This window comes from Etheostoma cragini, chromosome 3, assembly GCF_013103735.1.
Source record: "Etheostoma cragini isolate CJK2018 chromosome 3, CSU_Ecrag_1.0, whole genome shotgun sequence".
Lineage (NCBI taxonomy): Eukaryota > Metazoa > Chordata > Actinopteri > Perciformes > Percidae > Etheostoma > Etheostoma cragini.
Genome location: NC_048409.1, coordinates 13,858,758 through 13,872,597, shown reverse-complemented (window position 1 = coordinate 13,872,597; position 13,840 = coordinate 13,858,758). Strand labels below are relative to the sequence as shown.

The 13,840-nt window shown below is 39.0% G+C and overlaps 1 protein-coding gene across 8 annotated transcripts in view; it reads left to right on the top strand.

The window, feature by feature from the left end:
- mcamb (melanoma cell adhesion molecule b) overlaps positions 1-12,687 on the top strand; it is a 35,417-nt gene extending 22,730 nt beyond the window's left edge. Inside the window, exons 2-17 of one of the 8 annotated variants that reach the window (XM_034862586.1) lie at positions 3,578-3,702; positions 3,793-4,024; positions 4,463-4,533; positions 4,632-4,719; positions 5,385-5,564; positions 5,781-5,908; positions 6,098-6,233; positions 6,354-6,469; positions 7,108-7,249; positions 7,542-7,669; positions 8,611-8,752; positions 9,032-9,082; positions 10,190-10,212; positions 10,675-10,805; positions 11,502-11,613; positions 11,765-12,687. In XM_034862586.1, coding sequence (XP_034718477.1) covers positions 3,578-3,702; positions 3,793-4,024; positions 4,463-4,533; positions 4,632-4,719; positions 5,385-5,564; positions 5,781-5,908; positions 6,098-6,233; positions 6,354-6,469; positions 7,108-7,249; positions 7,542-7,669; positions 8,611-8,752; positions 9,032-9,082; positions 10,190-10,212; positions 10,675-10,805; positions 11,502-11,613; positions 11,765-11,767 — 1,808 coding nt within the window. In that variant the 3' untranslated portion in view covers positions 11,768-12,687. Of the gene's footprint in view, positions 1-3,577; positions 3,703-3,792; positions 4,025-4,462; positions 4,534-4,631; positions 4,720-5,384; positions 5,565-5,780; positions 5,909-6,097; positions 6,234-6,353; positions 6,470-7,107; positions 7,250-7,541; positions 7,670-8,610; positions 8,753-9,031; positions 9,083-10,186; positions 10,217-10,674; positions 10,806-11,501; positions 11,614-11,764 lie in introns of all 8 variants that reach the window. The other 7 variants (XM_034862595.1, XM_034862567.1, XM_034862575.1 and 4 more) reach the window with 7 other exon arrangements.
- The last annotated feature ends 1,153 nt before the right edge of the window (positions 12,688-13,840 follow it).

The following is a 13,840-nucleotide window of genomic DNA, read 5'->3' as shown; positions in this document are numbered from 1 at the left end:
ATCTTATCCTTTCATCCCGTGCTCTCCTTTTGTAATCGGTGTGTTGTGGGTCTTATTTAGTCTTATCTTTAAGTGCACCTAATCTAGCAGTGCCTTTGAGTACAATCTGCCCACTTTGTGAGATGAGCTGTGTTTTAAGGTGGGAACAGCTGAACCGATACGTTTATTTCTGTCTAGGGATCACCTGGAGCCTTGACTGAAGTTTGATGATCATTGCTGTCACAATAATTAAGATATATATTTAACATATTTATGCAAGTGACGCAGACTCAATTAGCTTCATAAATCAAAGCAAAATATTGACAGCAACATTTCTCTGGTATGTTTTCTGCGTATCTGTGGGAAAAAAAACAGTCCTGTTAGTGTATTTTCTTCTTTCTGTGCTGTGAGAAATCCTTTTATTATGCATTCTTGTAAATTTAAGGCTTACTTTCTAAAGTCCTTTTAAAATATATATATATATATTTCTTTACATTGAATGACAATATCACATACACTGTATATTAAACATGTGTTTCCACAAGTTCAATGACGTTTTTTGATGCGGTTTTCTTGGGAAATAGGCTTATTCACTTTTTTTGCTAAGAATTGAATGAGAAGATCAAATTTGCCAAACATTAATTTATTTCAGCTTTTTAATTGTTGCTTTTTTGTTGTTTTCATGGATGGATGTGATGGCAAACAGCAGAACATCTTCATGTTATAGATTATTGGTAGGACAAAACAAGTAATTTAAAGAAGCCATATTCTGACAATTTACAGAAAAAGATTAATTGATTAATTGAAAATATTGCCAGCAGATAAATTGAGAGTAAAAAGTTTCAGCCGTAAGATTCATTGTTTATTTCTTATAGTTCAGATTGAAACAGCTGTAAGTGAGTTTTTGTTAATTTGTATTTGTATTCAGTTGCATTGGTCAGATGACACACACACACACACACACACACACACACACACACACACACACGTTCCTATCTTACCTGCACGTACAAAAGCACCACATGATTGTCGTAGTGATTGCACTTTGTACGTTGCCACAGTCTTGTCTCGTCTCCTCTTCTCTCCTCTCCTCAGCAGCAGATATTTACTTTAGTGTACAGAGTACATTCCGCCCTCTTGCGGAAATCACACTTAGCATGTTAAATTGTTGTCTCAGGGTCAAACACACACTTCAGGGTGAAGATATTGTTTGCTGAGGGCAGCTCATAAAACAGCTCAGCTTTATTGTCTTACTGATTTAGGACTATTATCAAATGTGCATTGACTCCAATATCTGCTCTCTCATCACCAGAGAGGATCGATTTGAGGCCTTGGAGTGCCAGCCGCTCTGTTGATGCGCTGTGGAGATGAATCCTGGTCAAATTACTAATGAGATTTGATTGAGATTCCCCTGAGCAAACAGACTCTCAGCTTTCAGACGGGATGGGGGAAAGAGTTTGTGAAACATTCTGTGTTATGCAAACTAGAATTTGAAATAGGCTCTCTGAATCCCACTTTTGAATGTAGGTAAGTCCTCAGGTGGGGGATGGGATGCTGCAAGTGAGTCAGCAATGCCCTTCCATTGCTAATGGCCAGGAAATGTCCATGCGAAGAGGCTAATTGGATTTCTTTATGAAAGCCTCCATCCAGCTCCATTAGCCGTTGGTAAACAGCAAAACACTGCAGAGGGAGAGGCGGGAGAGTAAAGGGGGGTTTGAGATGTGGACAGAAGGAGAACGAGTTGGCAAAGAAGGGGAAGGCATGTTTATTGTTGATGCTAGGCAAGGAGCAGTCAGAGGTTTAGTTGGGGCGGAGTGGTAAATGTTTGTTATCCGTGCAGATGATGAAGGAGTGAAATGCAGGGATGTGTCGTCTGAGTTAAAAGCTCATCAGCAGGCTGCCCTAGTGTGGTAATTCAGTGTGTCTCTGGATACCTGATATCGTACACTAGTGCCCTTCTGCTACTTCTGCCTGGAAAAAAGTGTCTGAACAATTCTCCAGCTGTTCTAAACAAATTAAATGTAAAACAGTAAACCATTTTATATAATCTAATTCCCTGTTTTTGGCTAAAAAGTAAGTTGTTGTAAGTTTGCAGAGCTTTTTTTCAAACACTGTGCCCCACACTCGTGTCTGGAAATGAATCAGTCTTTAAGTTTTTTACGTTAAAGAGCTGTCAAGTAAATCTCATGTTCTTTTTCAGTAGATGGAGCTGCAGAATTAAGTAACTAAGCACACTCAATTTGCTGTGGAAGACCATGAGACATTAGTAGGAAGCGTAGCCCTGAAAATCTTTTATATAATAAAATATATAATGTAAAAAACGATCCTTTGTGAAACTGTGTTTTATTATGTATTGTCTGTTGTGCTTCTTGAGATTAAAAAAGGTCAATGCAGGACACAGATTAACCGCGTTTACATTCTTCTGAGCAGCTCTTGACATAAAATACAAGAAAAGCTAGATTCAGCAAAATCAAAGGCTAAATCAAACCTGGCAGCCTCGTTACCTCCTGGCTAGCGCCCGTTGGCATCTCGTACATCTGACACACAATGCAATGTAAAGTGCAATTTGGGGTCCCTCCTATAGACTAGGAGGATGGCAAGAGATCTTGGAGGGGGAAAACCAGTCTTTCCTCAGAGACAGATGATGGAAGAACAGTGGGGCTACTATGCGGCCTGTAAATTGAGCCTTTCTTCCTGTGAGGGTGACATGGTGGAATGCAGCACATTAATGTGGACATGGGTGGGCTTCTCATTCCTGTCATAGCATCTCTCTCTTCCCTTTGACCCTCCATCAACTTTCATGTCTCTTCTTTTTCCCTCCAAGCCTCTTTTGATTTTGGGTTTGGACGCAAAAGTTGGTTTCTTCATTGTAATTCAGGTTCCTGTAAAGATGATACAGATTAATCTTTGCTAATAAACTTGAGGTTCTGTTGTATCACAATCCCATTCATTTCAGGTTCAGTTCAATTAAGCTTTATTGGCTTTATGTTTTGATTGGCTGATATTCTGCATAGGCCAATAGTGGCAGATATATATTGGTATTGGCATGCATTTTGCTAGATTTAGAAACAAATCTTTGTTCACCACTTTAAGGAATCCTTAGAAGAACTAGTTCATGATGTAACCTTCCTCAAATGACTCAATAAACACACATTGTTGTGATATTCCCATCACATTTTCCACAACATATTAATTTGTTAGAAGTTTGAATGGCACTCTTTCAATCCCAAAATCTCGCTGAACTTTGGAAAATTGCGGGGGAACTTGAGTTTTAACAATTGCCGGCTCAATCAAACAAATATGTACACCAGTCTTCCCAGTCAGACTAGAAGGCTAAAAGAGCATTTCTGTTATATTACCAAAGGTCTTTGATTAAAAAAAAAAAATCATTTAGAACATATTTAAAAACTCACTCACTTTTATTACTACAAAAGTAAATTAATAAAGTGATTGCAGTTAAAAATTAAGTGAGCTACTCACCCAATTACAATTGCACAAATTGTCGTTATGTTGCTAATATGAGATTGATGGTACTAAACGACTGAAAATGTTGAACAGACATATTTAACAACAACCATATTCTCTTTCTCCATTTCAGCGTGGGCTAATGTGGAGGTGAACATGGAGGACAGAGTGGAGGTGTTTAGGGGAGACACAGCTCACATTACCTGCATGTTTACATCATCTGACGGCGTCGGAGGCATGGTCATACAGTGGCTCTACGTGAGTTTCTTTAAGCCTGATGCACGTATACACAGAAAGGTAGGTTGATGATGCATGAAATGTTTCATGCTTTTGTACTGAAACTTTTAGGTGAAACCTCCGGGTCAGAAGCAGAAAATCTACTACCAAGACACCACCATAAAGAATGTAGAGCAAGGCACACAGTTCACAGAGCGGATGAGTGTGAACGGTACCGGAGCCACTGGAGAGATAGTGCTGACTATCAGCGACGTGCAGCCGGCAGACGAACTGGAATTTATCTGTGTCATTAAAGGTCTAACAGATGGGACTGGGGAGGGACGCACAAAGCTGAAGGTGTTTGGTAAGATTCAATCTGAGATGGCCTGTTTTTTACAATGGTTTGAGTGAAAACCTTTTAGCCCAAATAAAAAAAAAAAACACCCTCAAACTCTAATTATTACACACTTCATATGTAGTTTATGCATCACAATGTTTACAAATTCATACTCCCTCACACAATGTCAAAAATTGTGACATTTCAACTTAATTCATCCTCATTTTCTTCAATTAACTTTTTTCAGCTTTTTTACTTAAACTGAAACTTCAGCTCACTGCAGTGATTAGCCTTTAACTGACACCTCAACTTGTTTCAGTGCTTCCAATGACACTTCAACTTCCATATGCATATGAGACACTAAGACTGTTTCAAACATCAAATGATCAGTCACCTGAACACAGACATTTCTCAGGCAAATGTAGCCTTTTCTACTTCTTATTTAATTTCTTAATTGCTGTGCAGAAACACCAGAACATCCCACCATTGAGGGTGTTCAAACAGGGATCTCAGTCAATGAAGACAGCCCATCCAAGGTAAACCAGCTTTAACACATCAGTATCAGTATAAAAATGCTGAAATTACCATTAGGCTACAATTTAGTTCTTTGAATTTTCTCTTACCTCTCTTACAGATTGGGATCTGTGAGGTCAAAAATGGCTTTCCCAAGCCGAACATCACTTGGTACCGAAACAACACGCCACTACGCGCTGATCAGGATGGTGAGGCAGATTGAGATCAACTTCTGTGACACACATCTTTTTACGCTATTTTTGTTTGTGCTTAATGTGATTTAAAGGTGCTGTAGGTAGTAGGATTGTGAAGATCCAGAACTTTGAATATCAACAACTTCTCAATCCTTCCCCCCTTTCCGCTAAGGCCCAAAACGATCTCCCACAAGGGAGAATAAATCCATGTGCATGAGCAGTGATTGGCTTGCGGTTAGACATCATCTGAACCTACAGGTGCACCTGAAAAGGGAGCTGTGGATTTTTGTAAATTGCACTACAGACTGTAGGTGGTGCCAGAGGAGCCGGATATTTTTTAAATTACATTACATGTCATTTAGTTGAAACTTTTATCCAAAGCAACTTTTGCTATATATGTCACATTTTGCACGCCTCTGGAGCAACTATGGATTAAGTGTCTTGCTCAGGGACATATATGCTGATGTATCGCAGTGGGAATTGAACCCTGGTCTCCCACACAAAGGCATGTTAATGTAGTTCTACTCGAACATAAGGTCAGTTTCAGCAAATATGACAGAAAGCTAATTTTACAAGGCTTACCTTCTGCACCGATAATGTGGTTTAATGTCTCTTTCTCCACTTCCCTTCCTTTTCTTCTCATATCTTGTGTGTTTCAAAATGTTTTTTTTGTCTTCCAGTGGTGAAGGTGGTGCCCAGCATCACTACTGAATCCACTAAGCTGGTCTCCGTTAGGAGCGAGCTGAGCATGAAGGTGACAAAGGAGGACAAAGATAATCTGTTCTACTGCGAGATCACCTACTTTGTTCCTGGAGGAACAAAGATGACCGAGACCAATCGTATTAATATTACTGTATACTGTGAGTGCCACACATAGTATAACACCAGTATAATACTGTACTAGGAGACCACATAACACGTTTCTTTTCAATGAGAGACAATCAGAGTTTTAAACAGTGACAGCAACTGCACACATTGACCATACACTATAGTATCAATCTATGTTGACACCAAAACATTACGCCCTGATGTGAATTAAAACCATCTCTGACCTTGAATTCCTCTCTCTGTTTCAGACCCCTCCACAGCTGTAAGTATTTGGGTGGAGTCACCAAAAGGCAAAATTAAGGAAGGAGACTCTATTGAAATTCGCTGCCAAGGCAATGGGAACATGCCATCCTCAATTTTCAAAATCAGTAAGAAAGTAAGAAAGATCAATCCTTTTTGTTTTCATTATTCATGTATATGCAAAGGCAGCGGCATATTGACCACTACCTACTTTGTCTGATCACAAGTTTCATGAACAGATAGAGTTGTTGATATCCATATTTCCAAATTATAAAAGTTATTGTATGTTTTTGTGTTGATTGAAGATTACTTTTGCATTTTGAAGGATAGTGAGTCTGAGGAAGGCCATATGTTGGTGAGGCATAATGTGACTCGTCTTCAGAGCGGAGTTTACGAATGTACCTCTACAGACACTGACACCTTTGACGAGATCTCTGGAAACACCACAGTGTTTGTCAACTGTAAGGAATCTGCTCTGATATGATTTGTAACCATGACAATGAATACATACATACTACAAGCACTACAACTGCCTGTGCCCAGTATGACATTGTTTCTCTCTCTCCCTGCTGTGTGTGTAGACCTTGATCCTGCTGTTGTGATGCCTAAAGACACAGTTGTGGTGACCCAGGGAGAGAACCTCAAAGCAACCTGCAACGCACTCTCTTCTCTCCAGACACGAACAGCCTGGATTAAGGTCATATAAACACACGCAGTACAGTTCAATTACACAAACAGGAACAACACCCAAATGAATTAACATGTATTTGGAAAACCTGACACACTAATGTTTAGTGTGCAATGAGGTACAATTCTGTGTGAAATATCAGAAGATTTATTTTTGCCTTTTGAGATAGTAATTGTGTAAGATTATGTGATCATAGAGTAAGTAGCTCAATTGTAGGAGGTGCAGACTCAAGTCTCAGTATAGGAGTTCATCATGTAGAGATGTCTGTTAAACATGTGTGGAGCCACTGTAAAAGGAAGCCCATAGTTGTGACTTGATTAGATTGTTTATGTTGGCAATGGCTTACCTAGAAGTTTTGGACACCAAAAAAGAGGCAATTAAGTTATTTTGTAATTATTTTTATTACAGTGATTGGCTGTTTAACAGTTGTAGTAACAAAGCTCAGTTTGTCAGTTAAAATATAACTTTAAATTTGATCAGAGGATTGTTTTGAACTTTGTCTGAAAAAAATTGTGTGAAACATTTGTTGAAACAGCTGTCTGATCTACTGAAGACTAGTCCACTGGTAACCCCTGCTTCATATTAATGTGGTGTGCATAATGTGACACTGTGTTAAATGTGCTGTGTGTGTGTGTGTTTGTGTGTAGAATGGGGTGGAGATTTCAGTGGGCCACAGTTTGATCCTGAAGGACAATACATTTGGGACAGCAGGGACATACATGTGCGTGGTGACTGTTCCTGAGATCGAGGGAATGGAAACCAACGGGACACTTACTGTTTATGTCCAGGGTAAATCTGATCACAGATACTGTAGACTGAATACAAATAGCTTTGTAGTCTGTAATCAATGTTATTCATCAAGAAATATCCTGATATAATGTATAATGCAATGTTTTTTTGTGTGTGAGGTGACTGAGTTTTGTTTTTACATTTTTGTAAAGTTTCAATTGTATTTTTTAGCTAATGTGGCAGTTTTTAGAGTAAAGCCAGATTTTTGTGTTCGCAACCGTCACTGTGAGTAGCTATAGGTATGGCCATGTGAGAAATTTTAAAGTTAGTATTTCTTAATCTTTCATTGTAGGTCCACCTGAGATCTTAAAGCTTAACGACACAGAGATTGACGCAAGTTACGACGAGACAGTCGTCTTGAGCTGCAATGTCAGAGGTTTCCCTGCTCCCAGTATTATCTGGACCACCTCTGATGGAAAGGTACAGCAGAGGGAAGAATCCAATTCTTGGATTAGCTACAGCTGCAGCAGAAATGCTCAGTTTTTCCAAATGTTTATTCACTAGGATAATCTCTTCAATCCCAAAGACTCAGGTCCCACGTGACATAGTCGCAATATCATTCAAACAGTTTACAGAATAGGATCCACACGGTTACTATACATTTTACTTTACACATGATAAATGTAGGAGCAGGTTGGTTGCTGTGTATCAGTTGTGAATTTTATGTATTTGTGCATTGTGTATTCATGGTAATAACAGTTATTTTCCTAACTGGGATAGTTACTGAAGGTAGTGTAGCAATGAGCGAGTGGATGACATCGATTGGTCCTCCACTTTGTTCCAGACTGAAATATTTCCACAGCTATTTGATGTATTGCTGTAACATTTGGCATAGATATACTGTACATGGCACAGGGAGGATGCTAATGACTTTGGTGATCCTGATGAGTTTTGAGTGTCACCAGCAGGTCAAAATCCTTACATATACAAGGAAATATCTCAGCATCTACTAGATGGATGGGCCTCAGCTGTACTTTGTGTTTAGTGCTAATTAGCTAAATGCTAAATAGTGAACATGGTACACATCTGCTAAACATCAGCATGTTAGCCTTGTCCTTGCCATGTTAGCATTAATATTTAGCTCAAAGCACAGCGATATAGATCAACCCAACTGGTCTGATTATAAAGTATATTTTTTATGGTGTTTTTACATTGAAAGAAATCCCTTATTGGCCTATTTTGGCCGATAGAGGTGCTATCAGTTGTCAGTAAAGGTTGGTTAGTTGCATTTCAAATATGAAGAACCTTTCTTCAGTCTGTGACAGGATGTGTCAGCGCTGACCCATGCAGAAGTAAGGGAAACATTTTCCGTTGGTTGACCTGCCTTTTTCTCTAGATTAACTTGTGTGTTCTTGTGCTAGAATCTCGAGACAACATCCCAACTAAAGACCGAGGAGGGCGTTAGGAGTGTGGTCAGCGTCACGGTCACCAATGACATCATTGCTTTCTGCAATGCCTCTAACGAGTTCGGCACTGACGCTGTGGCCTTCAACATCACAGCCAGTGAGTTCCTCCTGCTGATTGCGTTTCCTGACTCTGCTTTTTTTGTTTATTTGGGTATACGTCTCTATCTTTTGTCCTCCTCTGTGTCTCTTCTTTGTTTATTTTTACTTTGTCTGAAGGCCTCTTGCTCTGCCATGTGCTGTAACGTGTTGCCTGTGATTCCTGACATTTCAATCAATGTTGTTTTTTTGGATGAGACGGCTGGTAAATGTGCTCCCCTCCACCCCAAGTGTGTTAACAGGGAGTGTACTTCCTTCTGTGCCTTTTACCTGTTTTCAGTCATACACACCACTACACCAGCTACCACCACTACAATTTCTTCCGCCACAGGTAAGAAAATAAACTCTTTCAAAAAAAAAAAAAACACGAAAAGGACTTGACTCAGGCTTTAGCTGTCAGTAACGGTTATTATCTGCAAAATTATATTCAGTGTTAGTTGGTTTACATACTTACAAACGTTTTTTCTGTGAGTCAGACGGAAAAAATAAGAGCGAAAGAAGAAAACTCAAAAGCACCTAAAGGCTGCAGAAATGATCACATAGGCACGAGTGAAAGGTCATTACAGCTGTGTTGGTTAGCAATCGCTCTGATTAAAAGCTGTGGTTTCTACAAGGTATTTATAGTTCCTAATGGATGATATCACTGTTATCGCTGGGAGGTAAATAGGCTAATTTGTTGGCATAGCTGTTAGTTTCTTCTTGTTATATAATAAACTGTAAGTTAGATAATTAAACTGTATTTGCTAATATGCGGTCGTTTTACAAATTATCCGAAAATTAGGTTTCTTTCCTAGAAAAGTTAGCAATTAAATCTGATAAAAAGTGTTGACATTTTTTTACCTTCTGCATACAACAGTGTGCATTTGTGTTATGCTTATCCAATACGGCGTGTGAAGTAGATACATACACAGAACACAACCACAAACACACAAGTGCATCAGTGTGACCAGTGTGACTGTAGAAAGCAGCTGATGCTTCAAATGCACTCAGAGTAGGTCTCCTGACTCCCATTACGGGTGCTGCCTTGTGTTTTATCTCTCCTCCTGCCTCCTCTCTCTCTTATACATCATACCAGGAAATTTCCCCTTAGAGAAAAACTGTTCTGGGTTATGTTTCTGGAAAAGCTCTGGTTAAATGAGCTCAAACAGGCCTGCCCTTGGAAAAAACGGTTTTGCTACAGACCATAGTTGGCCTATGAGCTAGATGTTTAAATCAAATCACATCACAGATAAGTGAAATTAAACATTTATCGTGTTCAGTCCAGGCCTCTGTTAAGGCCTAAAGTGTGTGTGTGTGTGTGTGTGTGTGTGTGTGTGTGTGTGTGTGTCCGTCCGTCCGTCCGTCCGTCCGTCTGTTCCGTCCTGCTGATACGAGTTATTAAAAACATCCAGACACCAACTGATAATTGTTCTCATGTGACTTTTCTCATTCAAAGCAGAAACACCACCAGAAAAAGTAAAAAAAGGTTTGTATGTTACACTGCTGAAGACCCCTTCACCTCTCCATCTCAAAGGCAAAAAGCTTCCTTCCACTTCTCCTCCACAGCACCTGCCTCTCTCTCACCTCCCAGCATTTATCAGAGCCCCCTTTCTACTGATGAACAAAATCTCAAACCATAATTGAGTTGTTCATCTTCACCTCCTCCTGTGCATGTTATTTGTATATAAGCACACCTCTCCTCCTACAATCCTGAATGACTTCTTTTCTTTAGGTTGCCAGGTTTAGGTCACCTGAATGACTCTAGTGCTGCACTCTCTTTAGACACGCTGAAAAAGTCTATTGCACCTACACACTGTGGAATGCTGCACAGCCTGCCTGATGCAATGCTGTATCCGCCTATCCTGCCCCATACCATCATCTCATTTATAATCCAGTTACAGCCAGTAACCTTGTGGTTGTTGTTGTTGTTTTTGTGCTTCTTCTCCACCAGGGGGCAGGGGTTTTATCATTGCAGTCATCATTATCTGCATGCTGCTGCTAGCCTTCTTGGGGAGTGTGCTCTACTTCCTCTACAAAAAGGGCAAGATATGTGGCCGGTCCGGCAAGCAAGATCTGTAAGTACAACAAGAGCCACTTGCTGTTGGAGGGTGAAGATGCATTGTGTTTTTGTCCCCTTAGAACTAGTTTCAATTTTAGTGGACATCAAATATTTTTTGGTTTCGTAACAAATGAATGTTTTCGTCCTAGAAACTAAATAGACAAAATAGCTTTTGGTGACAGAATAAGACATGAAACTTTTTTTTCCAATTAATAGGCCTTTAATTTTATATCAAGTTAATATTGAAGTTAATTCCATAATAATTTCCTTTTAGAGCAAGCTATATAGAGCTTTGTATCATCATTTAACTCAATGATTAAAAGCTGTAAAAGCACACTGTACACTATCTGCTCAGCATCAAACAGCATTCAGACACAGTAAGCCACTAACTGATGAACATTTGAAGCATTTAGCAGCTAAAAAGCCTTATATTTCCTTTAGGAGTTGGTAGAGACCAAACATCTAACTGAATGAAGAGTATACATAAGACTTGCATTTGTCAGATAGACCCAAACTCAACTCCTTAACCATGTAAACTAAAAAGCTGATACATGTTTGTCAGTGTTGTGTTTACAGCTTGTTTCCACTTCCCCTAAATTTCCAAAAGCTCAATCCAAACAAACTCTGAATCATCATTGTTAGGGCTGGATAGAAGAACGGTCAATTGCAATATGTATTTTACTATCTTTAAGGAACTTTTTTGGTCTTGCAGCACCAAAGAGAAGTCCAGCAAAGATAACATCGTGGTGGAGATGAAAAGCGATAACACAGAAGAAGCTGTTCTCCTCGGGGTCAATGGAGAAAAGCAACTTCCTAACGACCAGGTAGATATCTACTGTTTAACTGAACGGGTTACAGAGTGAGCTGATGTTGTTTTTCTGCTGATCTGATTATACCATTTACATATTAACACACCCTTTACTCCACCTCTCTCCCTCTTTCTTTGTGTTTTATTATCTATGTTGCGCTCTGGAGTAAAGAGCAGTAAGCACCTTGATGTACAGAAGTGAGGAGGCGACTTCAGACACGGCAATAGCTGCTCCCGTTCTTCCCTCTGAGGCTCAGACTGGCCGATGCCTTCAAGCTTCCACCACAGCTCCTCATCCCAGAGTTACGTCATGGAAAAGCTCAGCCGTCCATCCGTTATCATGATGCACGACTGAGGCTCAAATTATTCCAATCTGTAGCTTTTGCTTACTGTCCTTCACATCCAGCACATTATGTTAGAATGAGCTTTATTGAGAAATGATTTGAGCCCTCCATGACGTAACTCAGCAAATAAATCTCCCACCTATAAACCAAGGACAATCCTTCGCATAGAGTTCTCATTACCACAAGCCTTGTATACTGCTGATTGTCCGTAGAACTATAATTGGAGCACAACATTGAGCAGGGACTGTTTTTTTGATACCCGACTACGCATCACCTCAGGCAAAGTAATCACTGAAGAGCAGCCTGAAACAGCTCTTTATCAAGTGTACATATTATAATCTATGTATATATTTCTTTATTTAAAATAACTCATAAAAAAAAAAGCCAAAAAATAAATGACCAGATAGTGTTTTATTTAGTTTGGGTGCTCTTTATGGAGAGTAAGAAGAGCTTAGGTAGATGACTTGTTTTTATTTTGGATATTTTTTTGTCTTTTTCCTGTTTTGCTTAAGTCTGTACACTGAAGTCTTTGGGGATGCATCGATGCCTCTCCCTACAGCCAGTTACAGCCTCACCAAAGTTTTTCCTTTTAGCTCTGAGTAAACAAATGGTTTAGGTCATTTAATCACACATCATTCAAATTTGTAGTTTTTCCTTCTCTACAGCTAAAATTCTCGTCTTTACACTCCCCAGTTTGTATATATTAAAGTGGCTATTTGTAACTTTTAGTTTGTGTTTATTATAGCGGTAAAGCGGTAAGCTAAATGAGGTAATGTTATCACTGTCACTGTGTCACGGGCCAAAGCATTAAACAAGTTTCTTGTAGCAACCAAAGTAATAATAACTTAGATTAATATAGAACATTTCATAAAACCCACAAGACACAAGTACATGGGGACAAGGGAAAAGAAAATAGTTAGCCAACACAAACACGGACTGAAAATGAATGAAAACTGGGCGCTAAATGGAAGGGGGGGGTGTGAGTTAATGTAGGCTACTGATGTACAACCACATTGCGCATTGGAATATTATTTTATGAATGAAATAGACATATTACATACCTAAGAGCCAATTCAGGGACATTTTTTAATCATTTACAATCTTGTAATTGTCTCAATCTGTTGAAAGCCCGACAGTGATTAAATCGGATTTCCACCGGTTGTCTGTCATTTTCCCTTTTTAGCTTTTAGTTCTTTGTTTAATTTCCTTTTTTCTGTAATGGTCCGGCCCCAGTATTAGCCATAACTACAACAGATAACCTCTAAAATGAAATGAAAAATACAATTTGGTCTATATTAAGAAATCTCCTGCTACCTTTTACCTGGCTGGATACTTACTAACACAGGCTTTTCAGGTGTTATAGTGAAATCTGTGACCCATCAGAATGTGTCTATACTGCCGTAAATCCTTTTGTGACTTTGCCCCAAAAAAATTTAACCGAGTAAAGGCATCAATAAAAACTACATAAAAAAACGTTCTCGTTTGCTGTTACAGAGTCTTGTTTGCTGTTAAAAGTCTTTTATGGTTATTAGATGAAAAATTGCACTGTTTCAGAAACATTTACAAGTTACATATAGTCACTTTAAAGAAGATTTGCAAAACTGGAGAATAATCTGATCACCATTTGACATAGAAGGGTTAACTTTATTTGTTGTACTCGTTACTTCATGGTTTCTTTCATTCACAATCTAGTGAAGTTTTCTGTGCGGGTTTGAGTTGAAGCAATGCAAACAGCCAAGAAAAAGATGCCTTAGAAATTCAAAAAACCTGTAATTGTTTTTATTTAATGTTTAGTGCACTGATTTCATTGTTATTATTCTTGCGGATGAGTTTCTCCAATGTGAAACAGTGGTTTTGTCTTACAATGACAACATGTATTTTTAGTTCTTTTTTTAGGAG